General features: G+C 47.9%; 2 protein-coding genes across 3 annotated transcripts; one reads left to right on the top strand and one right to left on the bottom strand.

Annotated features, from left to right (window-relative positions):
• Positions 1-3: 3 nt before the first annotated feature.
• On the top strand, positions 4-8225 carry EME1 (essential meiotic structure-specific endonuclease 1). 2 transcript variants are annotated; one of them, XM_025363887.1, is made up of 9 exons: positions 4-61; positions 1962-2763; positions 2846-2973; positions 5379-5465; positions 5558-5679; positions 5886-6003; positions 6232-6347; positions 7088-7277; positions 7539-8225. In XM_025363887.1, exons 2-9 carry the CDS (start codon positions 1986-1988, stop codon positions 7713-7715), a joined length of 1716 nt encoding a protein of 571 aa, XP_025219672.1. In that variant the 5' UTR covers positions 4-61; positions 1962-1985; the 3' UTR covers positions 7716-8225. The 2 variants fall into 2 exon arrangements, with proteins under 2 accessions (XP_025219672.1, XP_025219671.1); XM_025363886.1 differs by having other exon boundaries at positions 5847-6003.
• LRRC59 (leucine rich repeat containing 59) lies at positions 8003-25606 on the bottom strand. The gene is made up of 7 exons (XM_025363888.1): positions 25254-25606; positions 22968-23027; positions 20798-20956; positions 20458-20562; positions 15169-15241; positions 11854-12027; positions 8003-10002 (listed from the first exon to the last, which is right to left on the bottom strand). Exons 1-7 carry the CDS (start codon positions 25356-25358, stop codon positions 9755-9757), a joined length of 924 nt encoding a protein of 307 aa, XP_025219673.1. The 5' UTR covers positions 25359-25606; the 3' UTR covers positions 8003-9754.
• Between the last annotated feature and the right edge of the window lie 393 nt (positions 25607-25999).

Genomic DNA, 25999 nt, shown 5'->3' with positions numbered 1-25999 from the left:
ATCAGGAGATCTACTTCCGGGCCCTGCGTGGCAGTTGAAAGAGTGGCGGGAGAAGTTGCAGGTGAGTGTACCCCGCTGCAGGCCAGCGGATTAGGCGGGACTTCCCTCCTGAGCACCTATCTGCAAAGTCTTGGTGGCTAGGGCGTCCAGGAGCCTCTGCAGCGGACCGCCAGCCTGAGAGGCGCAGAGCTTGTCGGACAGGGGCCCGCTTGTCTCACTCCCCTCATTTGCAGATGTCAACGGAGGCCCAGCGAAGGGTCAGAGATGAGGCCCCCTCCCTAGTCATTCAACTTACTTTATTCAGCCAGCTGTGTGCTAGATGCTGTACTAAGCGCAGTGGATGCATTATTTTATTTAATTCTCACCACCTAATAAAATGGGTGCTGTTATCATCCCTGTTTTACTAAGGAAGAAACTGAGGCTTAGGCAGGTTACATGTCTCCTCCTGGGTCATACCTACAGTGTTAGTAAATGTTCCAGGAATGATTAGCTTTGCATATGACCCAGCAGTTTTACTCCTAAGTATATACACGAAAGGGATTTGAAAACATACCCCTATAAAAAGTAGTACATCAGTGTTCATAGCAGCATTATTCATAATAGCCAAAAAATGGAAACAAATTAAATGTCCAAGTGATGAATGGATAAACAAAATGTAGCGTATCCGTACAATGGAATATTATTAAGTCATGAAAAGTAATTAAGTACTGATACAGGCTACATCACAGATAAACCTTGAAAACATGCTGAGTGAAAAAAGGCACAAAAGGCCACATATTGTATGATTCTATTTATATGAAATATCCAGAATAGGCAAATGCATAGAGACAGATGTATGGTTGCCAGGAGCTGGGGAGAGGGAGGGAATGGATAGTGACTGCTTAATGGCTGCAGGAATTCTTTCTGAGTTGATGAAAATAGTGATGATGGTTGCACAACATTGTGAATATACTAAAGAACTACTGAATGTACACTTTTAAAAGGATATTGTGCTGTGCAAATTATATCTCTATTTTTATTTTTATTTTTGTTTTTCTTTAAAGCAGGGTCTCACTCTGTCACCCAGGCTGGAGTGCAGTGGTACAATCACAGCTCATTGCAGCCTTGACCTCCCAGGCGCAAGCGATCCTCCCACCTCAGCCTCCTCACTATCTGGGACTACAGGTGTGAGCTACCATACCCAGCTAATTTTTGTATTTTTTTGTAGAGACGAGTTCTCACTATGTTGCCCAGGCTGTTCTTGAACTCCTGGACTCAAGTGATCCTTCTGCTTTGGCCTCCCAAAGTCCTGGGATTATAGGCATGAGCTACCATGCCCAGCCTATGTCTCAATTTTTAAAAAGATCAGTTTTTGACCAGCTGTGGTGGTTCATGCCTGTAATCTCAGCACTTTGGGAGGCCAAGGCGGGCAGATTACTTGAGTTCAGGAGTTCAAGACTAGCCTGGCCAGCATAATGAAAACCCGTCTCTACTAAAAATACAAAAATTAGCCAGGCGTGATGGTGGGCACCTGTAATCCCAGCTAGGCTGAGGCAGGAGAATCGCTTGAACCTGGGAGTGAGGTTGCAATGAGCCAAGATTGTGCCACTGCACTCCAACCTGAGTGCCAGAGCGAGACTCCATCTCAAAAAAGAAAAACTTTTGACATCTCCATTTCAAATGTGAAGATCAACAAGGGGGTGGAGGTGTTAAATCTTGTTACCACCTCCCCCCATTAAAATTTTGTAATGGTAACTCTACTTTGTTTATACCTCAACTTGACCTGGAAAGAATTTGAGGAGGATTCCTGTTAGATTACCAAGAGTTAGAGTTCCAGACTGAATGTGTTGGGACCATGTCATATTTCTCTGTTTCTGTATTCTCTGTATCTTATATTTATGTCATAAAGCCTGGCTATGGAACACAGCTGGTGGACTGAATTGAATGCTCTAGTCTGTGTCGTATGTCTCTTTTCCTTTTAGGGAATTATTTGATAGCACATACTGATGGCTCTAAGGAAGTCATCACCCTCACGAGATTCTGGTGATAGTGACTCTGAGGAGTTGCCAACATTCGCCTTTCTGAAGAAGGAACCATCTTCAACAAAGAGGAGACAGCCTGAGAGGGAGGAGAAGATTGTAGTGGTTGACATCTCAGATTCTGAAGCCTCCTGTCCTCCAACACCAGGGTTACTTTCACCACCTGTGTCAGACACAGCTGAAACTGTCACACAAACGCAGCCAGTCAGGTTGCTAAGCAGTGAAAGTGAAGATGAAGAAGAATTTATTCCTCTGGCTCAAAGGCTTACATGTAAGTTTCTGACCTACAAGCAACCGAGCCCTGAGGACTCTAGCTCCCCAATTAAAAGTGTTTTGGATCATCAAAATAATGAAGGTGTATCATGTGACTGGAAAAAGCAGCCCTTTCCAAAGATCCCTGGAGTTCCTCTCCATGATACCCCAGAGAGGAGTGCAGCAGATAACAAGGACCTGATCTTAGATCCATGCCGTCAGCTTCCAGCCTACCCCTCTACCTGCCCTGGCCAGAGCAGCAGCTTGGTAGTAACCAAAGCAAATTCTGATATCCTCCCACCACAGAAGAAAACCAAGCAGAGTCAGAAGGTCCAGGGAAGAGGCTCACAGGGATGCCGGCAGCAGAGACAAGCAAGGCAGAAGGAAAGCACCCTGAGACGACAGGAAAGAAAGAATGCAGCACTGGTTACCAGGATGAAAGCCCAGAGGCCAGAGGAATGCTTAAAACACGTCATTGTGGTGCTGGATCCAGGTCCTCACATGTATCTTTGTCCTGTGCTGAGTTATCTGCTTTCTGGACCACCCACTGACAGTCCCTTTTCTATCTGTTGCAGTGCTTTTACAGATGGAAGGTGGGGGCCAGCTCCTGGGAGCACTGCAGTCCATGCAGTGCCCCTGTGTGATTGAGGCGCAGGCTGTGCCTTGCAGTGTCACTTGGAGGAGAAGGGCTGGGCCGTCTGAGGTAGGGGTTTTCTGGCTGACATTTCCTCCTCCTCCCCTTGCAGTTACAGGATAAATATGTTTTTATTTTAAAGGATATTTAGCAGTCAGCGCCCCAGCAGGAAGAGAGATGGCACATTCAACTCAGGGTAATTGAAGGAAGATTGAATAAAGGGACTGTTTGCCAAGGCATGGGCAGGGTACGAGGAAACTACTAGTGACAGCATGGTACCTCACAGTAATAACAGCACAACTTACGGTTTTTCAACCTCAGAATTATTGACATTTTAGATTGGAGAATTCTTTGTTTTGGGAGCTGTCCTGTGATGTGCAAAATGTTTAGCAGCATTCCTGGCCGCTATCTACTAATGTACCCCTCTCAGTCATGACAAAAAAAATGTCTGCAGACATTGCCAGATGTCATTTGTGGGGAAAAATCACCCCCGGTTGAGAACCATTGGCATAGCTGTTACCATCCCTATGCCTGAAGGGATGAGGGGAAGGAGTGGTTAACAGAATCCAGGAGAGAGACATGGAGAGAGGATCACCTTGAGCGAAGCTATGAGCTGCCATAGAGGGGGACGGCAAACCCTAGGTGACCCCGCTGGGAGGGAGCCAGGGGAAAAATACCCTGACTTCACTTTCCTCCTTCCCACTAGTCCTCTCCTCGGGTTCCCCGCTGGTGACACCCAGCTGGGAGCCAGAAGACATGTGGGCCCTGTGTTTTTTGTAGAGATCGTAGAGTGGAGCTTGTATATTTGGTAGAGACGCGGTTTTGCCATGTTACCCAGGCTGGTCTTGAACTCCTGAGCTCAAGCAATCTGTCTGCCTTGGCCTCTCAAAATGCTGTGACTACAAGTGTGAGCCACCTTGTCTGGCACTAAGATTCTTTATCTCACCAGAAGCATCTTGTATGAAAAAAGAAAAAAAAAAAGTATTTTTTCCTCTCTCTGATTTCTTTTTTGGATCTGATAACTTTCTCAGTAACACAGGACAGTTCCCCACACTTTTTACTCTGGGGGTGTTAGTAAGCCTTTATATTCATAGAGCAGCTTACCCTCTCAAGGCACTCCCACATTCTCTCTTGTGTTTCTGTCAGTCATCCTATAGGGTAGGACTTCTCCCCACATCACAGGTGGGGAAACTGGGGCCCAGAAAAGTTAAAAGCCTTATAGAGGATCACAACGGGAATGAGAACCCAGAGCTCCCCCGACCTATAGGTCTTGCTTTGCTTATAGGGACCCAGTCAGAAAACTTTCTATAAAAGTCCTGCTCCCCAATTACTCCATAATACTGTACTGCTGGAGGATTGTTGGCCTTGAGGCATTCTTGACTTTGATTATGCCCTACCTGTGACAAACGGGAGGTGCTCTCATAGACTGAAGTTTCCCTTGTGATTCTTGTCTTTGTCACAAAAGAACTTACATGTTTGTAAGGGCCACTCAGCTCACAGCATCTGCCTTCAAAGCCAGAGTCATTTACTTGTACTAAATCCTTTGGAAGAGTTTCCCTTTCCTTCATTCCCCTATTCAAAATGTACAGAACAAATTGGCCCCAGCCCCTTTCAACTTGCTATGTTCCTTTCTCCTTTTTTTTTTTTTTTTTTTTTGAGACAGAGTTTCACCCTGCTGCCCAGGCTAGGGTGCAATGGCGTGGTCTCGGCTCACTGCAACCTCCACCATCTGGGTTCAAGTGATTCTCCTGCCTCAGCCTCCCGAGTACCTGAGATTACAGGCATGCACCACCACGCCTAGCTAATTTTTTTGTATTTTTAGTAGAGACAGGGTTTCACCATGTTGGCCAAGCTGGTCTCAAACTCCTGACCTCAGGTGATCCGCCCACCTAGCCCTCCCAAAGTGCTGGGATTACAGGTGTGAACCACTGTGCCTGGCCTGCTGTGTTTTTTTTTTTTTTTTTTAAGACAGAGTCTAGCTCTGTTGCCAGGTTGGAGTGCAATAGTGTGATCTCAGCTCACTGCAACCTCCGCCTCCCAGTTTCAAGCAATTCTCCTGCCTCAGCCTCCCGAATAGCTGGGATTATAGGCATGTGCCACCACACCCAGCTAATTTTTGTATTTTTAGTAGAGATAGGATTTCACCGTGTTGGTCAGGCTGGTCTCGAACTCCTGACCTCATGATCCGCCCACCTCGGCCTCCCAAAGTGCTGGGATTACAGGCGTGAGCCACCACGCCCGGCTGCTATGTTCTGTTCTTATTCACTGCCTCTGAGATGCAGGGCACCAAGACTGAACAATTGAGGGCTGGGAGGGATAGCAACACTGTTTCTTGCCACAGTGACTTCATTCCAGAGGGATAATGCATAAGGGGTGGGAGTTAGTTCATTCACCCAGAAGACCTGGGCCACTCTCACAGGTGCTCATTACCTGCTGACCTCCTTCCCTGGGCTGTGTTCCGGGTACTTTGGCAGGACGGAGAGGACTGGGTAGAGGAGCCAACAGTTCTGGTGCTGCTCCGGGCAGAGACATTTGTGTCCATGATCTACAATGGAAAGCAGGTGGGCCAAGCCAGAGGGTGGGAGGACATGGAACAGAGGGCTAACTCTTACTAGGAAGCAAGTATTAATGCAGTTTCTGCCCCTTCATGCAGGGAAGCCTGGACAGCACTATGAAAGGGAAGGAAACGTTTCAGGGCTTTGTAACTGACATCACAGCAAGGACAGCAGGGAAAGCTCTGTCACTGGTGATTGTGGATCAGGAGAAATGCTTCAGGTTTGGATTTGCCCTGGTGATTTCATGTTAAAAGGGGCAGCTCTTGGGCCAAGAGGGGTGAGTTTATTCTTCACAGATGTAGGTCACTCTGCAAGGTAGTCTGTCTCTAACAAGCCCGGGGGGATGCTCTGGTCCAGTCTTCTTCCGCATCTTCTGCCTGACTTCAGCCTGGAGCTGCTGTCCTTTGATTTCCTCCCCTGCACCAGCACTCAGAATCCTCCAAGCAGAGGGAAACAGGGAACAAATAAACAGACCAAGGAGAAGCAACGGAAACAACCAGAGGCCAGCATAGGGTCCATGGTATCCAGGGTAGACGCTGAAGAGGTAAGAACATCCTGTTGCCTGAATCGGGCTGGGTACTCACTGGTCACCTGAGACTTCCTATTGATAAAGAATAAAATGCCTGCTGCATACTGCTTTCTGTCTTGGCACTGAGAAAGAGAGAAGGTGCCAAACAGGGAGCCAAGGGGCTATGGTGTGGCTTTAGTGGACAGTGACTTGCAGCTAGTCTCTGTCTACCCCTCCCGTCCATCGTTGCTTTTGGGTTTCTAGGCATTGGTGGATCTGCAGCTACACACAGAAGCCCAGGCTCAAATTGTGCAGAGCTGGAAAGAACTGGCTGACTTCACATGTGCATTCACAAAGGCTGTGGCTGAGACGCCCTTCAAGTGAGTAACCCCAGCAAGTCCAGCCTCCACGCTGGGCCTTGTCCTTTACCATGGCTCTTGCAGTCAAAGCAAATGTCCCTTTCCCCTCATCTCTACAGTCAGCCCATTGTCTCTCAAGCTGGAGGCAGAAGGAGCTGACCTCATGCTGGGGATTCTTGGGAAGAGTCCTCAAGCCTAGCCCCTTTTCAAATATTCTGCTTTCGCTTATGTGTAAGTATGTGTTCTACAGGCTGACATCATAGGCCAGGTTACCATAGGCCAAGTTACCAGGATTCATTACAGGTCAGATCACAATGTAATAAGCACTCGGAAAGGAAATTTTTAGCCTACTTAGTTCAAGGAGTGTTCATTGTCAGAATTTAAAATAAGTAAATGACCTCAGAGACAATCCAGTCCAAGTCCCTTATTTTATACTTGAGGGGACGGAGGCCTGAAGAGATTGACTTGTCTAAGGTCCTAGCAGTGAGAAGAACCAGAAATAGACTCCAGATTGCCAAATATCGAAGAATCTGGTACCTTTTCTTCTACGAAAATGGACTAGACGTAGTTTTTAAATTAATTAGCAACTGGCACTATACCTGGGAACAAAGTGAGCAAATTGTCAAAGGCACAAAAAGGCCAGATGTAACATGGTGCCCACCTCTTCCAACGTCAGTGGGTGGGTTTTTCAGTTGCCACTTGAGAGAACAGGTGTAAGAGAGTAATGAGCAACTTGCAGCTCTCCAACTATGCTGTTGCAGGAAACTCCGAGATGAAACTACCTTCTCCTTCTGTGTGGAGAGTGACTGGGCTGGAGGGGTGAAGGTGGACCGTGCTGGCAGGGGTCTCGCACTGGTCTGGAGGAGACAGATTCAGCAGCTGAACCGAGTCAGCCTGGAAACGGCCAGTGCAGTTGTGGATGCCTATCCCTCCCCACAGCTCCTGGTACAGGTATGCCACTCCAGGGCTCAGGGGTCACTGCCCATTGCCTGCGCGTTCAGTGAGCCTCCAGATTTCCATGGACAACTGTTGAGGGCCCACAAAGGCCTCACAGGTCAGCAGTGCAGGTCTGCTAAGATCAGAGTTGCTAATGCTGACCCAGGGAGGGAGGACAGGTTCTCATGCCCCAAGCCAAGCATAGAACCCTCCATGCTCATGGAGAAGGGATCACTGTGGATGGTACCATATTAAGAGGTCATGTACCACTTCCAGGCTTATCGGCAGTGTTTTTCGGAGCAAGAACGCCAGAATTTGCTTGCAGACATACAGGTGCGCCGTGGGGAAGGTGTGACATCCACTTCTCGCCGCATTGGACCAGAGCTATCCAGGCGTATCTACCTTCAGATGACCACTTTACAGCCACATCTCTCTTTAGATAGTGCTGACTGATTCTAGCCCTCAGGGATGGGATGAAAAGCTGGAAACTTCCACCTTCCCAACCTCAGAGCCAGACTGCAATGAAGAGACTGGCAGTACCTCCTGAAATACAAGCCTAGGTGAGGCCCAGTCTTTCCTGGGTCTTGTTATTTGTGAAGGTCTGCCTGTCAACTGGGGCAGAGACTGAAATACTGCCACCTACCTTTGGCATTTAATGTTCCTCTCCTGGCAAAAATTCAGTCACAAACCACCCCCACTCCTACCCAGCCAACCCTCAAAACACAAAGGAACAAAGACAGTCCACTCAGACACGTATTTAATAACTGTAGAAATCCAAAAGAATTAGCATCAAATCTTGGAAGTCATGAGTGAAGCTGTGGGTTGGCTTGACTGGGCTCAGCCACTGAGCTGCCTCAACCGGCCAAGGAACGGGATTATGATGACTATGCAGACTTCTATGTTGTCTTCATCTCATTGTATGTATTATGTATTTAGTTTCAATAAAGCATTTGTACCAATGGCTCTGGAGCTTGGAGGAAGACTAAAGGAATGTGTAGTGATTCTGAGTAAGGTGTAGACCTACGCAGCAGAGCTATGGGGGAGAAGATTAACAAAGTCCTTTCTTCCAATATCAGGACAGTCATGAGTGGCAGTCCCATGCAAAAGGTCATTAGGGTTAAAAGGCCCTCTGTCTCTGAATTATGACAGATTCTTGCTCCCTCCGGGGGGAGCCAAGGAGCTTGCAACTGGGAGTCTGCAGTGAATGAGCACCATGACACAGTCATTTCTGATCCCTCTATCCAGCTGTTGTGAAAAGATGAAGCAAAGGAGGCAAGAAAATGCTTACTCTAGCAGACAAGAGAATGGACAGCGCGATCCTTGTTTGTGCTAGTCATTGGGTGATGCACCACTTTTCAGCTCCATGATGCTACTTGTTTCCCTTCATTTCCTGTTTCCATTTATTCCCTTCAGTTATGGTCTAGAATCAAACAATTCTAAACCTCAGTGTCTTATGAAGCTGACACTTCAAAACCTGCAAAAGCAGGTTGCCTTTGAGGTATTTAGTCACACCAAATACAACTAGAGCTGTCATAGACAGTGTAGGTTTGCAGAGATCCACCTCCTTGCTTACTGGCAATTAGGGAATTAATGCTCTAAAATTGAGGCAAGGAGCCTGGACTGTTGCCATTTTATGGAAGCCACATAAGTTGGGCAGGACTCCACAGGAGCTGCCATGACCTGATGATAGCAAGAGATTTCTATCTCTGAGTCATGAAATCTGTCTACCATGAAAGATTCTATGCTTCGCCTGAGGAATGATCAATTCTGGTGTGAGTTCTAGTCTCTCAGAACATTATAAAGGAGGGAAAATGATGTAAAGGGAAAAAAGAATACCAGAGTGGGAATCCAGTTTTGCCTCAAACTAGCTAGGAGACTAGGCAAGTCATGGAAGACCTGTTTCTCTGTCTGCAAGTGTTATATTGGACTGGATGGTCATGAAGTCCCTTTCATAGCCACAGATTTTGTGTGGCTGCTAAAATGCTTGTATCTCTGAGGTCCTGAAGAAAACAGGAATACCCCTACCCCCTAATTTAGACTGGATTTACTGAGTGTGGTGTTTTAGTCCCCAAAAACTTCCTCCTGATCTGCCCTGATTCCCCAGGGAGGCATGAAAGGAAGGGTTTGTGGCATACAAAAGTATAAATGTAGTGACAGCTGACCATTTAGTAGAAACGAGCCTTGCCTTTACATAGCTTTGTATAACAACTAGAAAAGGCTATGTTTTCTCTCTCCCCACCCCCAAGCCTACTCCTTTAGGCATGCAGGTAACTGCTCCCCCCGCCGTCACCTCCCATTTCTCCTCATTCCACCAGGGAACCCTGACTAAGGAACGAAGAAGTCCTACAAAGAGGAGGTCTCATGTACCCAATCTGCAGCCATTTGATGATGGCAGGTAGGTCTGATGCTAAAAAGAGGTTGTGTCCAGCAGAACCCAATTCCATAGGAATCCAAACTCCAAGGCTGGGAGGCAGCAGGTGCTGGGGACAAGCTCACTGCTGAGAGTCGGTCTGGAGGACCCACTGGAGGATCTCATGGCGGCGTAGACCCTGGACTGCATTGTCATAGATGGTGTTCACGCTGGTGCAGAGGGGCTGCTGCTGTAGCTCTGTCACCCGACAAGCAACCAGCCCTCCTGCCACACCAAATAGCAGCAGCAGCAGCAGCAGCTTCAGCACAGCCCAGGAACGAGTGTGCTTCCGGGGTGGTGGCTTGCGGGGACGGGAGCCGGACTTAGATTCTGGAGGAACAGTAACAGTAGACAAAACAAGTTCAGTCAGAGGAGACCCACTCTATAACAATCCCTGCTAGTCTCCTCCGTACAGATCTACCTACATCCCTTCCTCAAGCAAAAACTCTCCAGGACTTGAAGACAAAAAATGTCTCCAGAGACCGAAACAGAAACACCTTTTCCCTTGGATCTTGAAACTGGGACTCATTCTGTGTGTCTCGTGTAGCTCACAGCCCTCAGGGTCCTAAGTTCTCCTTGGTAACATGGTGATCCACACCTCTTGGGATCGCAGAGGGAGGGGCTTATCAGAAGGCACCCAGCGCTGACAGAGTACTGTCCACTTGGGGAAGCAGGGTCAGGATTTATCATTATTGTCATTATGATATAATGTGTATATAAAAAGAAAGCCCAAAAGGTAATACACCATATTGTACGCAGTGATGATTGCTAGGAATGGGGGAGTACAGGTGGTTGCCATTTTCTGATATATGTATCTAGATAGATAGATATCTTTTCTCAATTCTTTGCAATGAACATATATTACATTTTTAATTAGAAAAAAATTGGTTTTGAGATTTTTAGACAAAATTTTAAAAAACTTGACTGAGCATCCACAATGCCAGGAACTGCATGACCCTGCTTCCTCATTTAATCCTTATTACTACCCTGTATGATCTTCGTTTTCAACAAGGAAATTAAAAACCAGTGAGATCAGGAGGGTGGGGGCCTGTGGTTCTGTGCTGCTCAAGACAAGGGTGAGTAGGGGTAGGGCCACAGGCCTCCACTCTCTGTACAGAGCTCCTTCCCTCACCTGCCTCTCCCTCAGGGGTCCCTTTTCACCCAGAGGGTATCTGATCCTCTGCAGCATATGGAGCCACATCACTAACGAAATTCAACCAGACATATTCAGGTAAAACACAAAGATGTGTTTTCTATACAATATGCCTCCCTGAATGCAGGGAAAATGACACCTCTCGTGTTCAAGCAGAGAGGGGTCTCACTGTCGCCCAGGCTGGTCTTGAATGATCCTCCTGCTTCAGCCTCCCAAGTAGCTGGGACCACAGGTGTGTGCCACTACACTTGGCTAATTTTTAAATTTATGTGGAGACAGAGTCTCTCTGTGTTGCCCAGGCTGGTCTCAAACTCCTGGGCTCAAGTGATCTCACCTTAGCCTCCCAAAGCACTGGGATTAAAGGCCTGAGCCACAGAACCTGACTGTAAGGCACTTTTAAGAGTAAACTTGCTGGGCACAGTGGTTCACACCTGTAATCCCAGCACTTGGGGAGGCCGCCTGAGGTTGGGAGTTTGAGACCAGCCTGACCAACATGGAGAAACCCCATCACTACTAAAAATACAAAATTAGCCAGGTGTGGTGGTGCACGCCTGTAATCCCAGCTACTTGGGAGGCTGAGGCAGGAGAATCTCTTGAACCTGGGAGGCGGAGGTTGCAGTGAGCCGAGATCATGCCATTGCACTCCAGCCTGGGCAACAAGAGTGAAACTCTTGTCTCGAAAAAAAAAAAAGTAAACTTGACCGTGTGTGATTTTTGCATTTCTTAATGATTTTAGAACCTCACCTCTAAAAAAAGGTGAGACTCTGTTCCGGGAATGCTCCAAGACATATCTGATCAAAATACCCGCACAGAAGTATGTGGGCACTGGAGAAACAAGCAAGCTGGGCACTAGCTCCCTAGGAAAGCCCCCCGTTCCCTGGCACCAAACCTCTCATCCACTCCCAAGCTTTAGAGAGTAATGTATCTGACTAAGGTGTGCAGGCCTGCTCACCCAGTCATCTATGCCTGGAAACATGAGTGTCTCCACTGTACCCCTGCTGGAACCTTACAACAGGCAGAAAACTTACTCGGGGCCTGATTTGCTTCCTTCTTAGGTTTCTTCTCCTGCTCCCGCTTGGCTGCTTTAAGGGCATCATACTCCTTTCTCCGGCGCTCCTTCTCTTCCGCCTTCTCCCGCTTCCGCAGTTCCCGCTCCTGAGCTTCCTTAGCTCGCTGCTTGGCCTCACGCTTCTTCTCTGCCTCTACAACAAAATATACCAAAATTTCACTTTTCTCTCTCAAACACTCCAGCAGTTCGCTTTCCCAAGTGATTAAAAGTACAGATTCTGCCACCTTTACCCTGGTGCCATGGTTCACATAAGAAATATTCAAAGGGAACAGTCATCTTTCTGCTCCTGGAAGTAGCCCTCCCCAAAAGCAGCTGCTCTCAGGGTTTGCTGAATGGATTCTGATTACGAGGTTCCTCTCCTCAAGCGGCAGAGAAATTAGGGTAAAATAACAAGGAGGGCCTAAGCAAAGTGTGAGGGGTAAGTGGTGCTCCTCTAGAATAAGGTACTAACTCAGAAGGCATAGCAACTGATAGCCTTCTAGCACTCAGCTATGCAGAGAAAAAGCCATGGCAGTTTTCTATGGGACTCCCATCTTCCCAAGCTTCAGAAATGAATGTGGCATGGGGGGACAAGTGAGAACAGAAAATGAGCACTCAAGTTTGGGGTTAGAAACAATGAGGCCAGGAACAGTAGCTCATGCCTATAACCCTAGCACTTTGGGAGGTGAAGCTGGGAGTATCACTTGAGGCCAGGAGTTCGAGACCAGCCTGGGCAACATAGCAAGACTGTCTCTACAAAAAAAAAAGAAAAAATTAGCTGGGTGTGCTGGCGCAAGCCTGTAGTCCCAGCTACCTGGGAGGCTGAGGTGGGAGGATTGATTGAGCTCAGGAGGTAGAGGTTGCAGTGAACCGTGATCGTGCCACTGTACTCCAGCCTGGGTGACACAGTGAGACCATGCCTCAAAGAAAATAAAAAAAGTAACAGTGGCAATGTTGTTCTTAAAAAGTGAACCTACCTTCTTACTATTGCACTGACTGCTTTCTGTTTTTTTTTTTTTTTTTTTTAAAGGCTAGTCAAGGCCGGGCGCGGTGGCTCAAGCCTGTAATCCCAGCACTTTGGGAGGCCGAGGCGGGTGGATCACGAGGTCAGGAGATCGAGACCATCCTGGCTAACATGGTGAAACCCCGTCTCTACTAAAAATACAAAAAACTAGCCGGGCGTGGTGGCGGGCGCCTGTAGTCCCAGCTACTCGGAGGCTGAGGCAGGAGAATGGCGTGAACCTGGGAGGCGGAGCTTGCAGTGAGCCGAGATCGCCCCACTGCACTCCAGCCTGGGTGACACAGCGCGAGACTCCGTCTCAAAAAAAAATAAATAAATAAAAAAAATAAAGGCTAGTCAAGTGAAGAAGTGGGAGTGGAGAAGGAAGAAAGAAATCTCTAACTGGTTGTGATCAGTTAGTTGTAAACACCACTGCGCTAGGACCAGCCTGCACTTGACTAGTCTTAAAAAACAAATAAGCCTAATAGTTTGTCAGAGTAGCCTCTAGACTTGAACTCATGAATCTGAGAACTGAACACAGGAACACATTCAGATTTACTCAACAGTTCAAGCATGTTTACACACTTCCAAATTACAACCTCCAAATTATTGGGTTCTAAAAATGCATTTCCAAATTAGTTATTTGGAAGTCTAAAATACATTTTTCCAAAGCCAGAATGCCACAAATGATGGTTAAATGTCCTTTTAGGGCTTAAAAGCCCATGTTAGCCATAATGTAGCTGAATAGTACTACTGTAAATACTGTAGCTTTCCACTGCTTCTCCATGTAGAAACAAGCTCCAAGTTCCAGCTGGGCACCAGAATGCCAAGAACACACTCCACCCAGCCTCTAGGGAACACGGGCCACTGAGAGGTGAAGGCAGCAGGGCTCAGAGTAAACATGGGCCTGCCTTGCCACAGTGGCCATGCGTAATAAGGGATGGCTGTAACTTGGCATGGTGCTCTCAGGGACTGCCTGTAATCACTACCGTACATATCCTCTCTTGAACCACAGGAGTCCTCCAGCGAGGGGCTCAGAAATCAGCCAGCCAGTCACCTACTATGTGCCAGGGGTTATTCTAAGTGCTTGAGATGCAGCAATGAAGAAAACAGGCCACGTTCCAGTGCCTATATCATTTACTTTCTAAAGGAGACAATAAACAGGTGAACATAAAGAGGACAGTGATCTGTGCCCTAAAGAAACTAGCAGAGGGGCACCTGTAGTCCCAGCTACTCAGAAGGCTGAGGCAGGAGAATGGCTTGAAGCCAGGAGGCAGAGGTTGCAGTGAGCCGAGATCGTGCCACCGCACTCCAGCCTGGGCAACAGAGTGAGACTCCATCTCAAAAAATAATTAAAAAAAAAAAGAGAAGAAACTAGCACAGGGTATGACAAAGTGAAGGTAGAATGGCTACTCTAGTCTAGTGGTTCTAAAAGGGTTACAGTTAACCTAAGGCAACATTTGAGCAGAGATGTGGGATTATGAAGCCAGCACATAGAGACTAAGGGAAAAGGAAACCCAGCAAAGCCCCTGAGACTGCAGTTGGTGTATTCAAACTCAAATTAATTGCACAGTCTCATTCGTGTGTGCAACAAGGCCGGTGGAGAGCAGGCAAGCAAGCTTGGGCCAAGGTGGGTTTTGCTGGCCTTCCTTGTCAATGAGTTTGGATTTCATTCTAAGTTCAGTGGGATGCCATCAGAGGGTTTTAAGCGAGCAGCAGCATAATTATTTATGTTTTAAAAAGATCTCCCGGACTGTTGTGAAGAGACTGAGTTTAAGGAGATGGCAGCATCATGGAGATATGCTGGAAGGCATTGTGGTGGTGCCAGAATGGTGGCTGGTTACAGAGATGGCACCAAAGCTGGAGAAACAGTCCCACATAGGACTTGCTGACAGACTGGATGTGGGAATTACAGAAAAAAAGGAGTCATTAACATCTTTCCTATTTCAGGCTTGAATAACTACAGGGAAAGTGATTTCCTATTATAGGGAACATTAGGAGGGACTGAAGGGCCATCAGGAATCTCTTTTAGCCACACTTCATATGAGTGCCTATTAACCCTCCAAGCAGAGATGAAATATAAGCAGTTGACTGCCTCTAGAGCTCAGCAGAGAAGCCAGGACTGAAGAGAGATTCATCAGATAAAAATGATACCATCCACCACAATACTGTCCCCCCAACCACCCAATTACTGCTCTTCATGACTATTCTACTGGATCCCAGCTCCTGAAGCATGAGAATCCACTGGCTGGGATGAGGACCTGAAAGACAACTACAAGAGGGACAGCCACCTACCACGTTCTACTTCCAGCCGCCGCTGCCTCTCCCGCTCCTGATCCGCCTGCACGGCCTTCATGTGCTGTAACACCTGCAAAGGGAAAGGAGGAAAAGTAGTGCTCTTCACAGTCACGTTTGCTCAGGGAAGTCTCAAAACAGACTGTTTTCAGGCTCCCAGATTATCATGATAGCAATGTAGAACTAAAAGAGTTAGGCTGAATGTGGTGGCTCACACCTGTAACTCCAACACTTTGGGAAGCTGAGGTGGAAGGATTGCTTGAGCCCAGGAGTTCAAGACAAGCCTCGGCAACATAATGAGACCCTGTCTCTACAGAAAAATGTAAAAAATGTGCCAGGCGCAGTGGCACATGCCTGTAGTCTCAGCTACTTAGGAGGCCGAGGAGAGAGGATCACTTGAACCCAGAAGGTCAAGGCTGCAGTGAGCTGTGGTCACGCCATGGCACTCCAGCCTGGGTGAAGAGTGAGACCCTATCTCAAAACAATCACCACCACCACCACCAAACTAATGGAGTTAATTGTATCTTTGTATCCTAAAATTACTGTGCCAACCTTAGTTGGAGAAGAGTGATATGAGCCCAGGTCATTAAAACTGCCAGAAAAAAGTGAAACACAATGCCAACTTGAATCTGTAAAAAGTTCTGCCATTTACACTCACTCTCACATGCATGATTCCATATGACCCTCAACAACAACTTGGGGGCAGCATTTCCTCCAACACGCCTTCCTGACTGCCTCTGCTTTGGCTACCTTAAGTCCCACTCCATCTACTCCTGTGGAATTCAACACAGGACACTGTAACCACTTGCTACCTATCTGGCTTGGTCATAAGATGGCAGATTCCTTAATGGCAGGAACCGCTGTCTGGTCTGTAGGTATCCCACAGGGCATGCTTAGCACAGAGTTTAGCTAATCGCAGGCATTCAATACATACATGAGGATTGGCTGATTCCCATTTCAAAAGGAAGAAAACCAAGACTCATAGGATGATTTGTCCACTGCTAATGGCCAGAAAGCAGCACAGCTAAGACCTGAGCACAGTCCCCTGCATTCCTAGGGCAGAGCTTGTCCCACACACTTTGACCACATGCACAGGAAAGCTCCGAGAGAAGCCTACACACAGCACACTTGTACTCGGCACTCTGAGCTCCCCAGATCCCTATCAACTCGCTCATGGATGACCTCTAACCACACAGTCGCAATGATTCTCGCTATGGTGTGTGGGGTAGGTAAAGACCTTTTCTGTTTGTATTTTTTTTAAGCTGGTATTCTTCGGCTGTAGGGGACAGAGTGTAAGCTTGGAGCCCAACGCAATCCTGACTACCCCTTATTGTATAACCTTGGCAAGTGACTTAACCTTTCTGAGCCAATTTTCTTTTTTTTTTTTTTTTTTTTTTTTTGAGACGGAGTCTCGCTCTGTCGCCCAGGCTGGAGTGCAGTGGCCAGATCTCAGCTCACTGCAAGCTCCGCCTCCCGGGTTCCCGCTATTCTCCTGCCTCAGCCTCCTGAGTAGCTGGGACCACAGGCGCCGCCACCTCGCCCGGCTAATTTTTTGTGTTTTTAGTAGAGACGGGGTTTCGCCGTGTTAGCCAGGATGGTCTCGATCTCCTGACCTTGTGATCCGCCCGTCTCGGCCTCCCAAAGTGCTGGGATTACAGGCTTGAGCCACCGCGCCCGGCCTCTGGGCCAATTTTCTGATCTAGAAAACAGAGATAAGATACACCTCTATGGAGTGCTGTGAAGAATAAATAATATAACTTGTATTGGCTGCCTTGTATAATCTCTGACATTATATGTGCTCAATAAGTACTGTTGCTTATTATTTTTACCACGTAAGAAAAAAAGAAGAAAACCCAAACTACTAGCAAAAGGGTCTTGTTTTACTACTGCACTTAACAATTACATTTGAATATGCATGCCCATGAGACAGACATGTATATTCATATTTAATTCTTATTTCTAGAAAACTCCAGACAGGCATACCTCCAGACAAGCACACACCCATCATAAGAAGTATTCAGGAGCAGACCAGCAAAAGGATCTCCTTTCAAGAGCCTGGTTTGGGCCAGGCACGGCAGCTCACGCCTGTAATCCCAGCACTTTGGGAGGCCAAGGTGGGCAGATCGCTGGAGCTCAGGAGTACAAGACCAGCCTGACCGATATGGTGAAACTCCATCTCTACTAAAAAATACAAAAATTAGCTGGGCGTAGTGGTGTGCGCCTGTAATCCCAGCTACTCAGGAAGCTGAGGCAGGAGAATCTCTTGAACCTAGGAGGTGGAGGTTGCAGTGAGCCGAGATTGTGCCACTGCACTCCAGCCTGGGCGATAGAGCGAGACTCTGTCTCAAAAAAAAAGAAAAAAAAAAAAAGAAAAGAAAGAAAAGAAAGAAAAGAAATCAGGTCTGGACCCAGAGTTAGGGCTCAGGGCACTCAGGCAGTGGAGAAGTCATGGGTCCCGTTGCCATGATGCAGGGAGTGTGGAAAGTGAGAGTCCAGGGTGTTGGCTGAGGAAGAGGAGTGAGGGGAGTGGATCACCTGAGATCAGGAGTTCAAGACCAGTCTGACCAACATGGTGAAACCCTATCTCTACTAAAAATGCAAAAATTAGCCGAGGTGGTATCCCAGCTACTCAGGAAGGTGAGGTGGGAGAACTGCTTGAACCTGGGAGGTGTAGGTTGCAGTGAACTGAGAGCGTGCCACTGCCCTCTAGCTTGGGTGACAGAGCAAGACCCCGTCTCAAAAAAAAAAAATTAATTATCTGAAAACACAGGCAATGCAGAAATGGGACAGATTCTCATAGTCTGGAGTCTGTGAACTCCTGGAGGGTAAATTTTTGTCTAGCTACCCTAGTTCACAGCATACAGTAAGCACTTGATGAATACACTGAACAAATCATTTTTAGAAGTTGCTTTAATGTGTACCAAGCTGATTAAGACTAACCCATATACCCACCAGGGTTTAGGTCTTACCTGGACAGAGCTAGTAAGACCTAAACTAATTCCTGCAGACAGGCGACCTGATTCTGACTAGCCCAGGCCATTTCCCTACAAAGCCTAAAGGTGTGCTGCAGCTCCAGGACAGCTGTGCCAGGGACCATGGCTTTAGTTACCACATCCACTACGTTGCCTGGAGCTTTGGCTGAAAGACATAGGCAAATACAAAAGGCCTTTGTACTCAATAAAAATTATTTTTGTATGTCAAAAACTGTAGGATATCATCAATTTCCTATGGTTCCACATATCATCTACTGAATGGATGGATGGATGGATGAATGAAAGGTATGTATATGCTAAGGGTTTCTTGTGTCAGAGAAATGAAAGTAATGCTGACTCCTCAGGGCTCTGAGGATTGTGAGATGGTGCATGGAAAGCATCCAGGACAAGGAAAGAGTAATCAATGGTAGCTACTGTCAGTTTTCAGAACAGACATCACTCCTACAGCACCCAGTTTTCAAAAGAGGATTTCACTGATCATTTATACTGTTCTCATCTAAGGGAAAACTCTTGTCTTAGCTACTTGGTTGTGTTAACTTTGTACTTGATTTATTATAATAAGTGATGATACAGATGATGAGATTATATAAGAGGCCCTGAGCTAATGATAAGAAGTATCTTACTCTCTTACTCTCTACTTGAGACAGCAGAGACTCATCATTCACCCATGAAATCTAGTAATTAAAGTTAGGTCTTTTTTGTTCAACATGCACCTTAAACATAGCCAAGTCAGTCATTTGGTGCTCAGCTGAAGCAGCAGCAATCTGTTCCAAAGCTGGAGGGAAAAAGTGACTATAGTTGGAGTTATTAAGATAGGTATAATGCTGTTCTTTTTTTTTTTTTTTTTTTTTTTTTGAGACGGAGTCTCGCTCTGTCGCCCAGGCTGGAGTGCAGTGGCCGGATCTCAGCTCACTGCAAGCTCTGCCTCCTGAGTTCCCGCCATTCTCCTGCCTCAGCCTCCCGAGCAGCTGGGACTACAGGCGCCCGCCGCCTCGCCCGGCTAGTTTTTTGTATTTTTTTAGTAGAGACGGGGTTTCACCGTGTTAGCCAGGATGGTCTCCATCTCCTGACCTCGTGATCCGCCCGTCTCGGCCTCCCAAAGTGCTGGGATTACAGGCTTGAGCCACCGCGCCCGGCCATATAATGCTGTTCTTAATAGGCAGGGTACGACACCTTCCAGGCTACTGACCACAGACAATGGTTGTCTTGCATGCTGCTTTCAGTTCCTCACTCCTATGTCAGATGACTCAACTGTAATCAAATACCAGGTCTGCCCAGGACGTGTCTGCTTACAGCTATAAACTTACAGCTGTAACATCTTTATCATCACTTTTATTATCAACATTCCTATGACTGTGCCTCAGAAAGGCCATGGCCCCTAACCCCCTGGTACTGTTAAAACAACTGTCCACACAGTGTCATGCTGCATCATGCAAGCTCCTGGCTTCTTAAGAGAGGAAGTACTGCAGTAGAGAAGTCTTGTTCTACGACTTGTGAAGTAAATGCAGGCCGGGCACGGTGGCTCACACCTGTAATCCCAGCACTTTGGAAGGCCAAAGTGGGCGGATCATTTGAGGTCAGGAGTTCGAGACCAGCCTGGCCAACATGGCGAAACCCCATGTCTACTAAAAAATACAAAAATTAACTGGGCGGCCGGGCGCGGTGGCTCAAGCCTGTAATCCCAGCACTTTGGGAGGCCGAGACGGGTGGATCACGAGGTCAGGAGATCGAGACCATCCTGGCGAACACGATGAAACCCCGTCTCTACTAAAAAATACAAAAAACTAGCCGGGCGAGGTGGCGGGCGCCTGTGGTCCCAGCTACTCGGGAGGCTGAGGCAGGAGAATGGCGTAAGCCCGGGAGGCGGAGCTTGCAGTGAGCCGAGATCCGGCCACTGTACTCCAGCCTGGGCGACAGAGCGAGACTCCGTCTCAAAAAAAAAAAAAAAAAAAATTAACTGGGCATGGTAGCAGGTGTCTGTAATCTCAGCTACTCGGGAGGCTGAGGCAGGAGAATCGCTTGAACCTGGGAGGCGGAGTCTGCAGTGAGCTGAGATTGTGCCACTGCACTTCAACCTGGGCAATAGAGCAACTCTGTCTCAAAACAAATAAAAAACAAAAAAATAAAGTAAATGCAGAAACAAAGGTCTCTGCTTGACAGGCTCATAGTGGACATATTTCACTGGGACCTGAATGCTTAACTCCACACAAAGCTCCAGGTGCCCTAGGAAGGAAAAACAGGAGGAGGAGAAATCCCAGGGGAGTATATAAGGCGCCACTGGGAGCTTGCTGCTTACCTTGTTTGCACACTGCTTACACTGCTTCTCATCCAAGCAGTCACCTGCCACCTTGGCCAGGACAGGATCCAGGGGGTTATCCTTCAGGTCCAACCACTTCAGGTTCTAAAGAGATGGGCAATGGGCAAAGAGGCTTGTTAAGCCCAAGTTCACATACATAGACCTTCAGGTGGAATAAAATGAGCAGGAAGAATGCCCCTCTGTGTTCCACCTGTAGGAAGCGCCATCTGAGGCAGGACAACAAGGAGGTATTTCTGTCAGTCTTTCTCAGGGCCGTGCTCCAGAGTCCCTGAGTTCTCTGCCACACCTGGCCATGAAACACTGGTTCATGAATTGTTACCTTGAGCTGAGCAAAGCTGACAGGCAAGGTGACCAGCCTGTTGTTGAGGAGATCCAGGTGCTGGAGGTTGACCAGACGGCCGAAGTCTGCTGGCAGCTGCTGCAGCTTGTTCTTACTCAGGTCTAGCTTCACCAGGTGTGTGAGGCCACAGAAATCCGACTAGGATCCAAAGAGAGAAACTAAGCTAGGCTCGTCCAACACACAAGCCACGACAGCTTTAAATGTGGCCCAACACAAATTTGTAACCTTTCTTAAAACATTACGAGGTTTTTTTTTCTTCTTTTTTCAGCTCATCAGTGTATTTTATGTGTAGCCCAAGATAACTCTTCTTCTTCCAATGTGGCCCAGGGAAGCCACAAGACTGGACACTCCTCATCTAAGCCTTGGGCTCACACACTTTGCTGTAACAGTCTGGAAGCCCTCAAGTCAGAGGTATCCCCTGCAAATATCCTGGTTCTACTGTTAGCAGCCGTTCTTCCTCAAATGAAAATGCAGAGAACACCTGCCACTCCTGGTGATAATTACCAAGATGTGTATGGAAAAGGGCTTAGCACAAAGTAGGCACAAAACACTATTTCTTCATCCTCAGTTCTTGCTCCAGCCCACCCTCCACACTGCTCCTGGAGTGTCCTTCCATAGCACCCTATGCTCACCATTGATACGATCTGTCAAAACAGTGTGCTCATGCATTTTAAAAAGATCAGGCACTCCTGGAGTCCTCAGTCTGATTCTTGTTATTTGCAGCGCCTAGCACAGTACTTAACACAGATGCTCAACGGACATTCTGTGAATAACTAACTGAACAGGCTGGGGCCCAGCCTACCCAAGTCCTGGCTCTTTCTCAACACAGGTCAAAACATCCCCCTGACATTAAACCTTTGCTAAGCACTCATCTGAAAGCGATGGTACAACTTCAGCTAATGAGGCACTATTCGTGCTCCCTAGGGACTTGGAAATGCCAGTGGATCTGCAGTGCAGAGTGAAATGGAAGTTGTCAGTACAGACAACAGAACAAGCTCAGATTCAAAAGTGCACTTGGCTGAATGACCATCTGGCAAAGTGTACAATAGAAGTGTGGCTGCAAGGAATTGCTACCCTGCTTTTATATTTTTAGAGGTGGGGTCTTGCTATGTTGTCCAGGCTGGTCTCAAACTCCTGGGCTAAGTGATTCTCCTACCTCAGCCTCCTGAGTTACCAGGATTATAGGCATGAACCACAGCTCCCAACATATTCTTCTTTTATTCAACACAAAATACTTTCTGGAAGAAGTAGGATCTCAGATGCTTTTTGAATGTTAGAAACAGTTTTTGATGAGCTGTGGGAAGGTACCATGGACAATGAGCAAGGCCTAGGAGTATACTGAGAGGTGAGTGGACTAATGATCCAATGAGGACATTGCCAACTTCTGAACTTGATCCCTGAGCCACAGCCAGGGCCAAATAGGAAGTTACTCTGGAGTACAGCAAGGAGTGGCACGGCTAGAGTGATGGGTGGAAGAGGCAACAATAGCCCACTTAGGCCTGACCGTGCAGGAGCACTGCTACGTCGGAGAGGCTGAGGGGCTGAATGAATCCACTGTCTACGCAAGTGGAGCAGAAAGAGAACTAGCAGATGTTGTGCAAGAAAAATCAAAAGGATTTGATTATAGACTGAATGTGCTGACCAAATTGAGCAAATCTCAAGTAATTCAAGTCCTTTGGGAGAATAATGATAAGGTAGTCCCATAAAATCACATTCTTTCTTGCTCCCCACCAAAAGATGCACAAGGAAGCTGTTCACAGCTTTCTCCCTGGAATGCAGAGCAACTTACAAAATGGTCTCCGCATCCTCTATGCAGTAGGGAGGTAAACTATTTTTCAGAGGAATAAAATAATGTAGAAAAAAGATGGGCCCAGTAAGTTACTTAGCATCCTATTGAGTCTAGTTTTCTGTGGCCTTACTTTATCACTGTTCTGAAGAATGAGGCCTCCATCTCATTTCCTTTCCCACTGAGACTAACCACTCCACTCCACTATGCCTCCCCTACACACTCAGATTTAGCTATAGCCTGCCTGTAGGCCTATCCTGAAATTATGCCTTATGACACCCTCCCGCCCCCCATCCACCCCCGAAACAGGAAGGAGATGCATCCGAGGCACCAGAAGGAGTCATGGCTGCATGCCAGTCTTACCGGTAGAGTAGTCAGTTTATTACAAGACAGATCCAGGATGGTGGCCTTTGGAAGAGCAGCCTAGGTAAAAGAGGATGAGAAAAACCTGTCAGACCAACACCTGGAACAATTCAGTGACATCTGTTAATGAAGCATTTTCCAGAGAAAGTTCCCATGATTAGGAAAGGCCTTTTTAAAATGGCAGTAAAGAGTAACATTCCTGGGAATAAGAGGAAAAATGAGCCAGTCAACCACGATCTAAGGAAGAATGCAAACAGAAGGGACGTGGCTGTACAACATCCAAGAAGGGAAACCTTAGGCGAGGCACAGGGACTCACATCTGTAGTCTCATAGTCTCAGCTACTCAGAAAGCTGAGAGAGGAGGATCGCTTGAGCCCAGGAGTTTGAGGCTGGCTGGGCAACACAGTGAGACCCCATCTCCAAAAAAAAAAAAAAAAAAAAGGGAAGGAAGGAAGGAAAGCAAAATTTAGATTCTTAGACATTATTCCTAGCACTTTAAAAATAAATATTACCCAGCGTCCCTCTTCTTAGGTTTTGGGGCAGGGACAGTGTCTAATAGAGCTTTGCAATTTCCATACTCCCCAGTTCAGGCCCTTCCTCAGAACAAGTACTCAATATTCATACATGTTCCCTGAATCATGACTGATCGAGTAAGTAGCAGAGTGAATGACAGAGTGAAAAAACAAGGCCCTGCCCGGCACATTGGCTCACGCCTGTAATCCCAGCACTTTGGGAAGCCGAGGTGGGCAAATTACCTGAGGTCAGGAATTCAAAACCAGCCTGACCAACACGGAGAAATCCCGTCTCTACTAAAAATAGAAAATTAGCCAGGCATGGTGGCACATGCCTGTAATCCCAGCTACTCGGGAGGCTGAGGCAGGAGAATCGCTTGAACCCAGGAGGCGGAGGTTTCAGTGAGCCGAGATTGCGCCATTGCACTCCAGCCTGGGCAACAAGAGCGAAACTCCGTCTGAAAAAAAAAAAAAAAAAAAAAGGGGCCCTCACATCCCACTCTATTTTCCCATGGTGTCCAGGCTGGACAAGCTCAGCAAAACTTTCTCCCTAAGGTTAATGCTGGGCTGTTCAGATGCCTGGAGTACATGGTTTCAGAGAGCAGTCCTAGGGCAGGTTGAAATAAGGCTGGCCATCTATCTTCCTGGGGTAGAAAAGAAGGCAAATATTCAGTTAAGGATCCTCTGGCAAACTGCACTTTCTGTCACAAAGTCGTAAAGTGACGTTTGACCACCTAAAACAGTTTTAAATACTACAGTGGGAAAAACCACAATACCAGCTAGGAGTATCAGTATTTGCACCTTCCAAGCATTTTCCATTACAATGGTATTTAACCTCGCATTAAGCGTATGAGATGGAAACTATTATCACCATTGTATAAATGAGGAGATCTAAGCATAAAGGCTAACTAGCTTGCCAAGGGCACTCAGCAATTAAGCAATGGAGCTGGGAGGGGCTGGAAACCCGGTTCTAAGCATCGCCATACCCGTCCACTGTGGAAGAAAGACTGGGCCCAGGGCCCAAGGCAAATGTAATTTATCAACGTAAGAAAGCAAAGTGCGGGTCACCCAAAGTGAGTCTAGTAGGGCGTTGGCGGGGGTGGGAGGGGGAACGGAGTGAGAAAAGCAGGGATGTGGGAACTAGTTCCACGTTGACAAAACTAGATGCCTAATCTTCCTGGAGCCCTAAGCCTCAGTTTACAGGAGAAAGGTTGGGGGAGAGAGGGGCGAAGGAGACTCCCGCCAGTTTCAGCGGAATTGGGATAAGACTTTACCAGCCAAGCTGGGGGGAGACTTTAGTTTCTTCGAGGTAGGCTGCCTCAGGGCTCGGGCAGCCAGCTGGAATTGCCAGCTTCCTAGAAGAGCCAGGTTCTGGGCCACACCCAGGTCTACCAGGAGGCCTACTCCCCCGGAACGAGTCACTCATTCATTCTCGAATACATCCAGTAACTGCTCCGTGGGCTCCTACTCTGGGTCGGGCATGGAGCTGGGCGCTGTGAAAGTCCCCCAAAGGTGGCAGATTCGTTTCTTGGCCTGTAAAAAGTCTAGGGCCAGAGAAGCAGATCTTCCCTATGCTCTGGAACTGCGCCAAAGTGACACGTGTACATCCCGGGAAGAACCTTGGGCTGGACGCGGCCTCCCAGGGTACTTAGTCCCACCACCCTGCTTTTTTTTTTTAAAGAAAAGGAAACTGATGCTTCGGAAAGTAGGTGGCCCACACAGGCGCCAGCGCCAGGCGAAGGTGGGCGCCTGGGTCTCGCGGGACGATACTGACCAGCTCCTTCACCGGGACTTCATTCAAGTCGCTGAGGCTCAGGTCCAGTTCGTTGCCGTCCAGCTTGTCGCGGAGGTTCCCGCCCTTGCTACCGGCCTTGGTCATGGTAACGCCGGCTGAGCGGGCCCCGGCTCGGGGGTTCCGACTGGCGGGTGAAAGGAGCTGAAATGCCGCTTGTCAGTTCAGCAGTCCCCCACCCAAACAACGACGCCTGAGCCCTCCGTCGCCGCCGGTGCGAGACCGCCTCCGCCCGTCCGCCTGCCGGCCGCACTCCGAGCCCCGTGGCTAGCTCCCACCGGTGCCGCGACGACGACCACTTCCGTGTCCACGTCACCTTCCGCGACCACTGAGATGGGCTGGGCCAGAGCGGCCCGAGCGTGTGCGGGCACGCCCCCTGGTGCCCAGAGTGATACACTGCACGTCGCAGCCGCCGGAGGGGTGGGATTGGAGGCTGCGAGCCCGGTTCACCGGTAGCCCTCGGGCATTATTGCTGGCAGTGCCAAGAGGCAAAAGGGCACGGACTGGACGCCAGAAGATTGGGTTGACATCCAATACTGACCTCATCTGATCACCCAAATCCCCCTGATTAGGAGCAGAAGCTGGGTGTCCTCTAGAACTGCTCCCTGTCCTCTACTTAACCCCCGAATAACCATCATCGGGAAAACTCGACTTCCTGAATTTCTCCTCTCCTCCCCACTCACTGCCTCAGTGCTTGTCTCTGTCCTTCCATCCACTTTCACCCCGCT

This window comes from Theropithecus gelada, chromosome 16 (assembly GCF_003255815.1).
Source record: "Theropithecus gelada isolate Dixy chromosome 16, Tgel_1.0, whole genome shotgun sequence".
NCBI classification, from domain to species: domain Eukaryota; kingdom Metazoa; phylum Chordata; class Mammalia; order Primates; family Cercopithecidae; genus Theropithecus; species Theropithecus gelada.
This window is presented reverse-complemented; position numbering and strand designations above follow the sequence as displayed.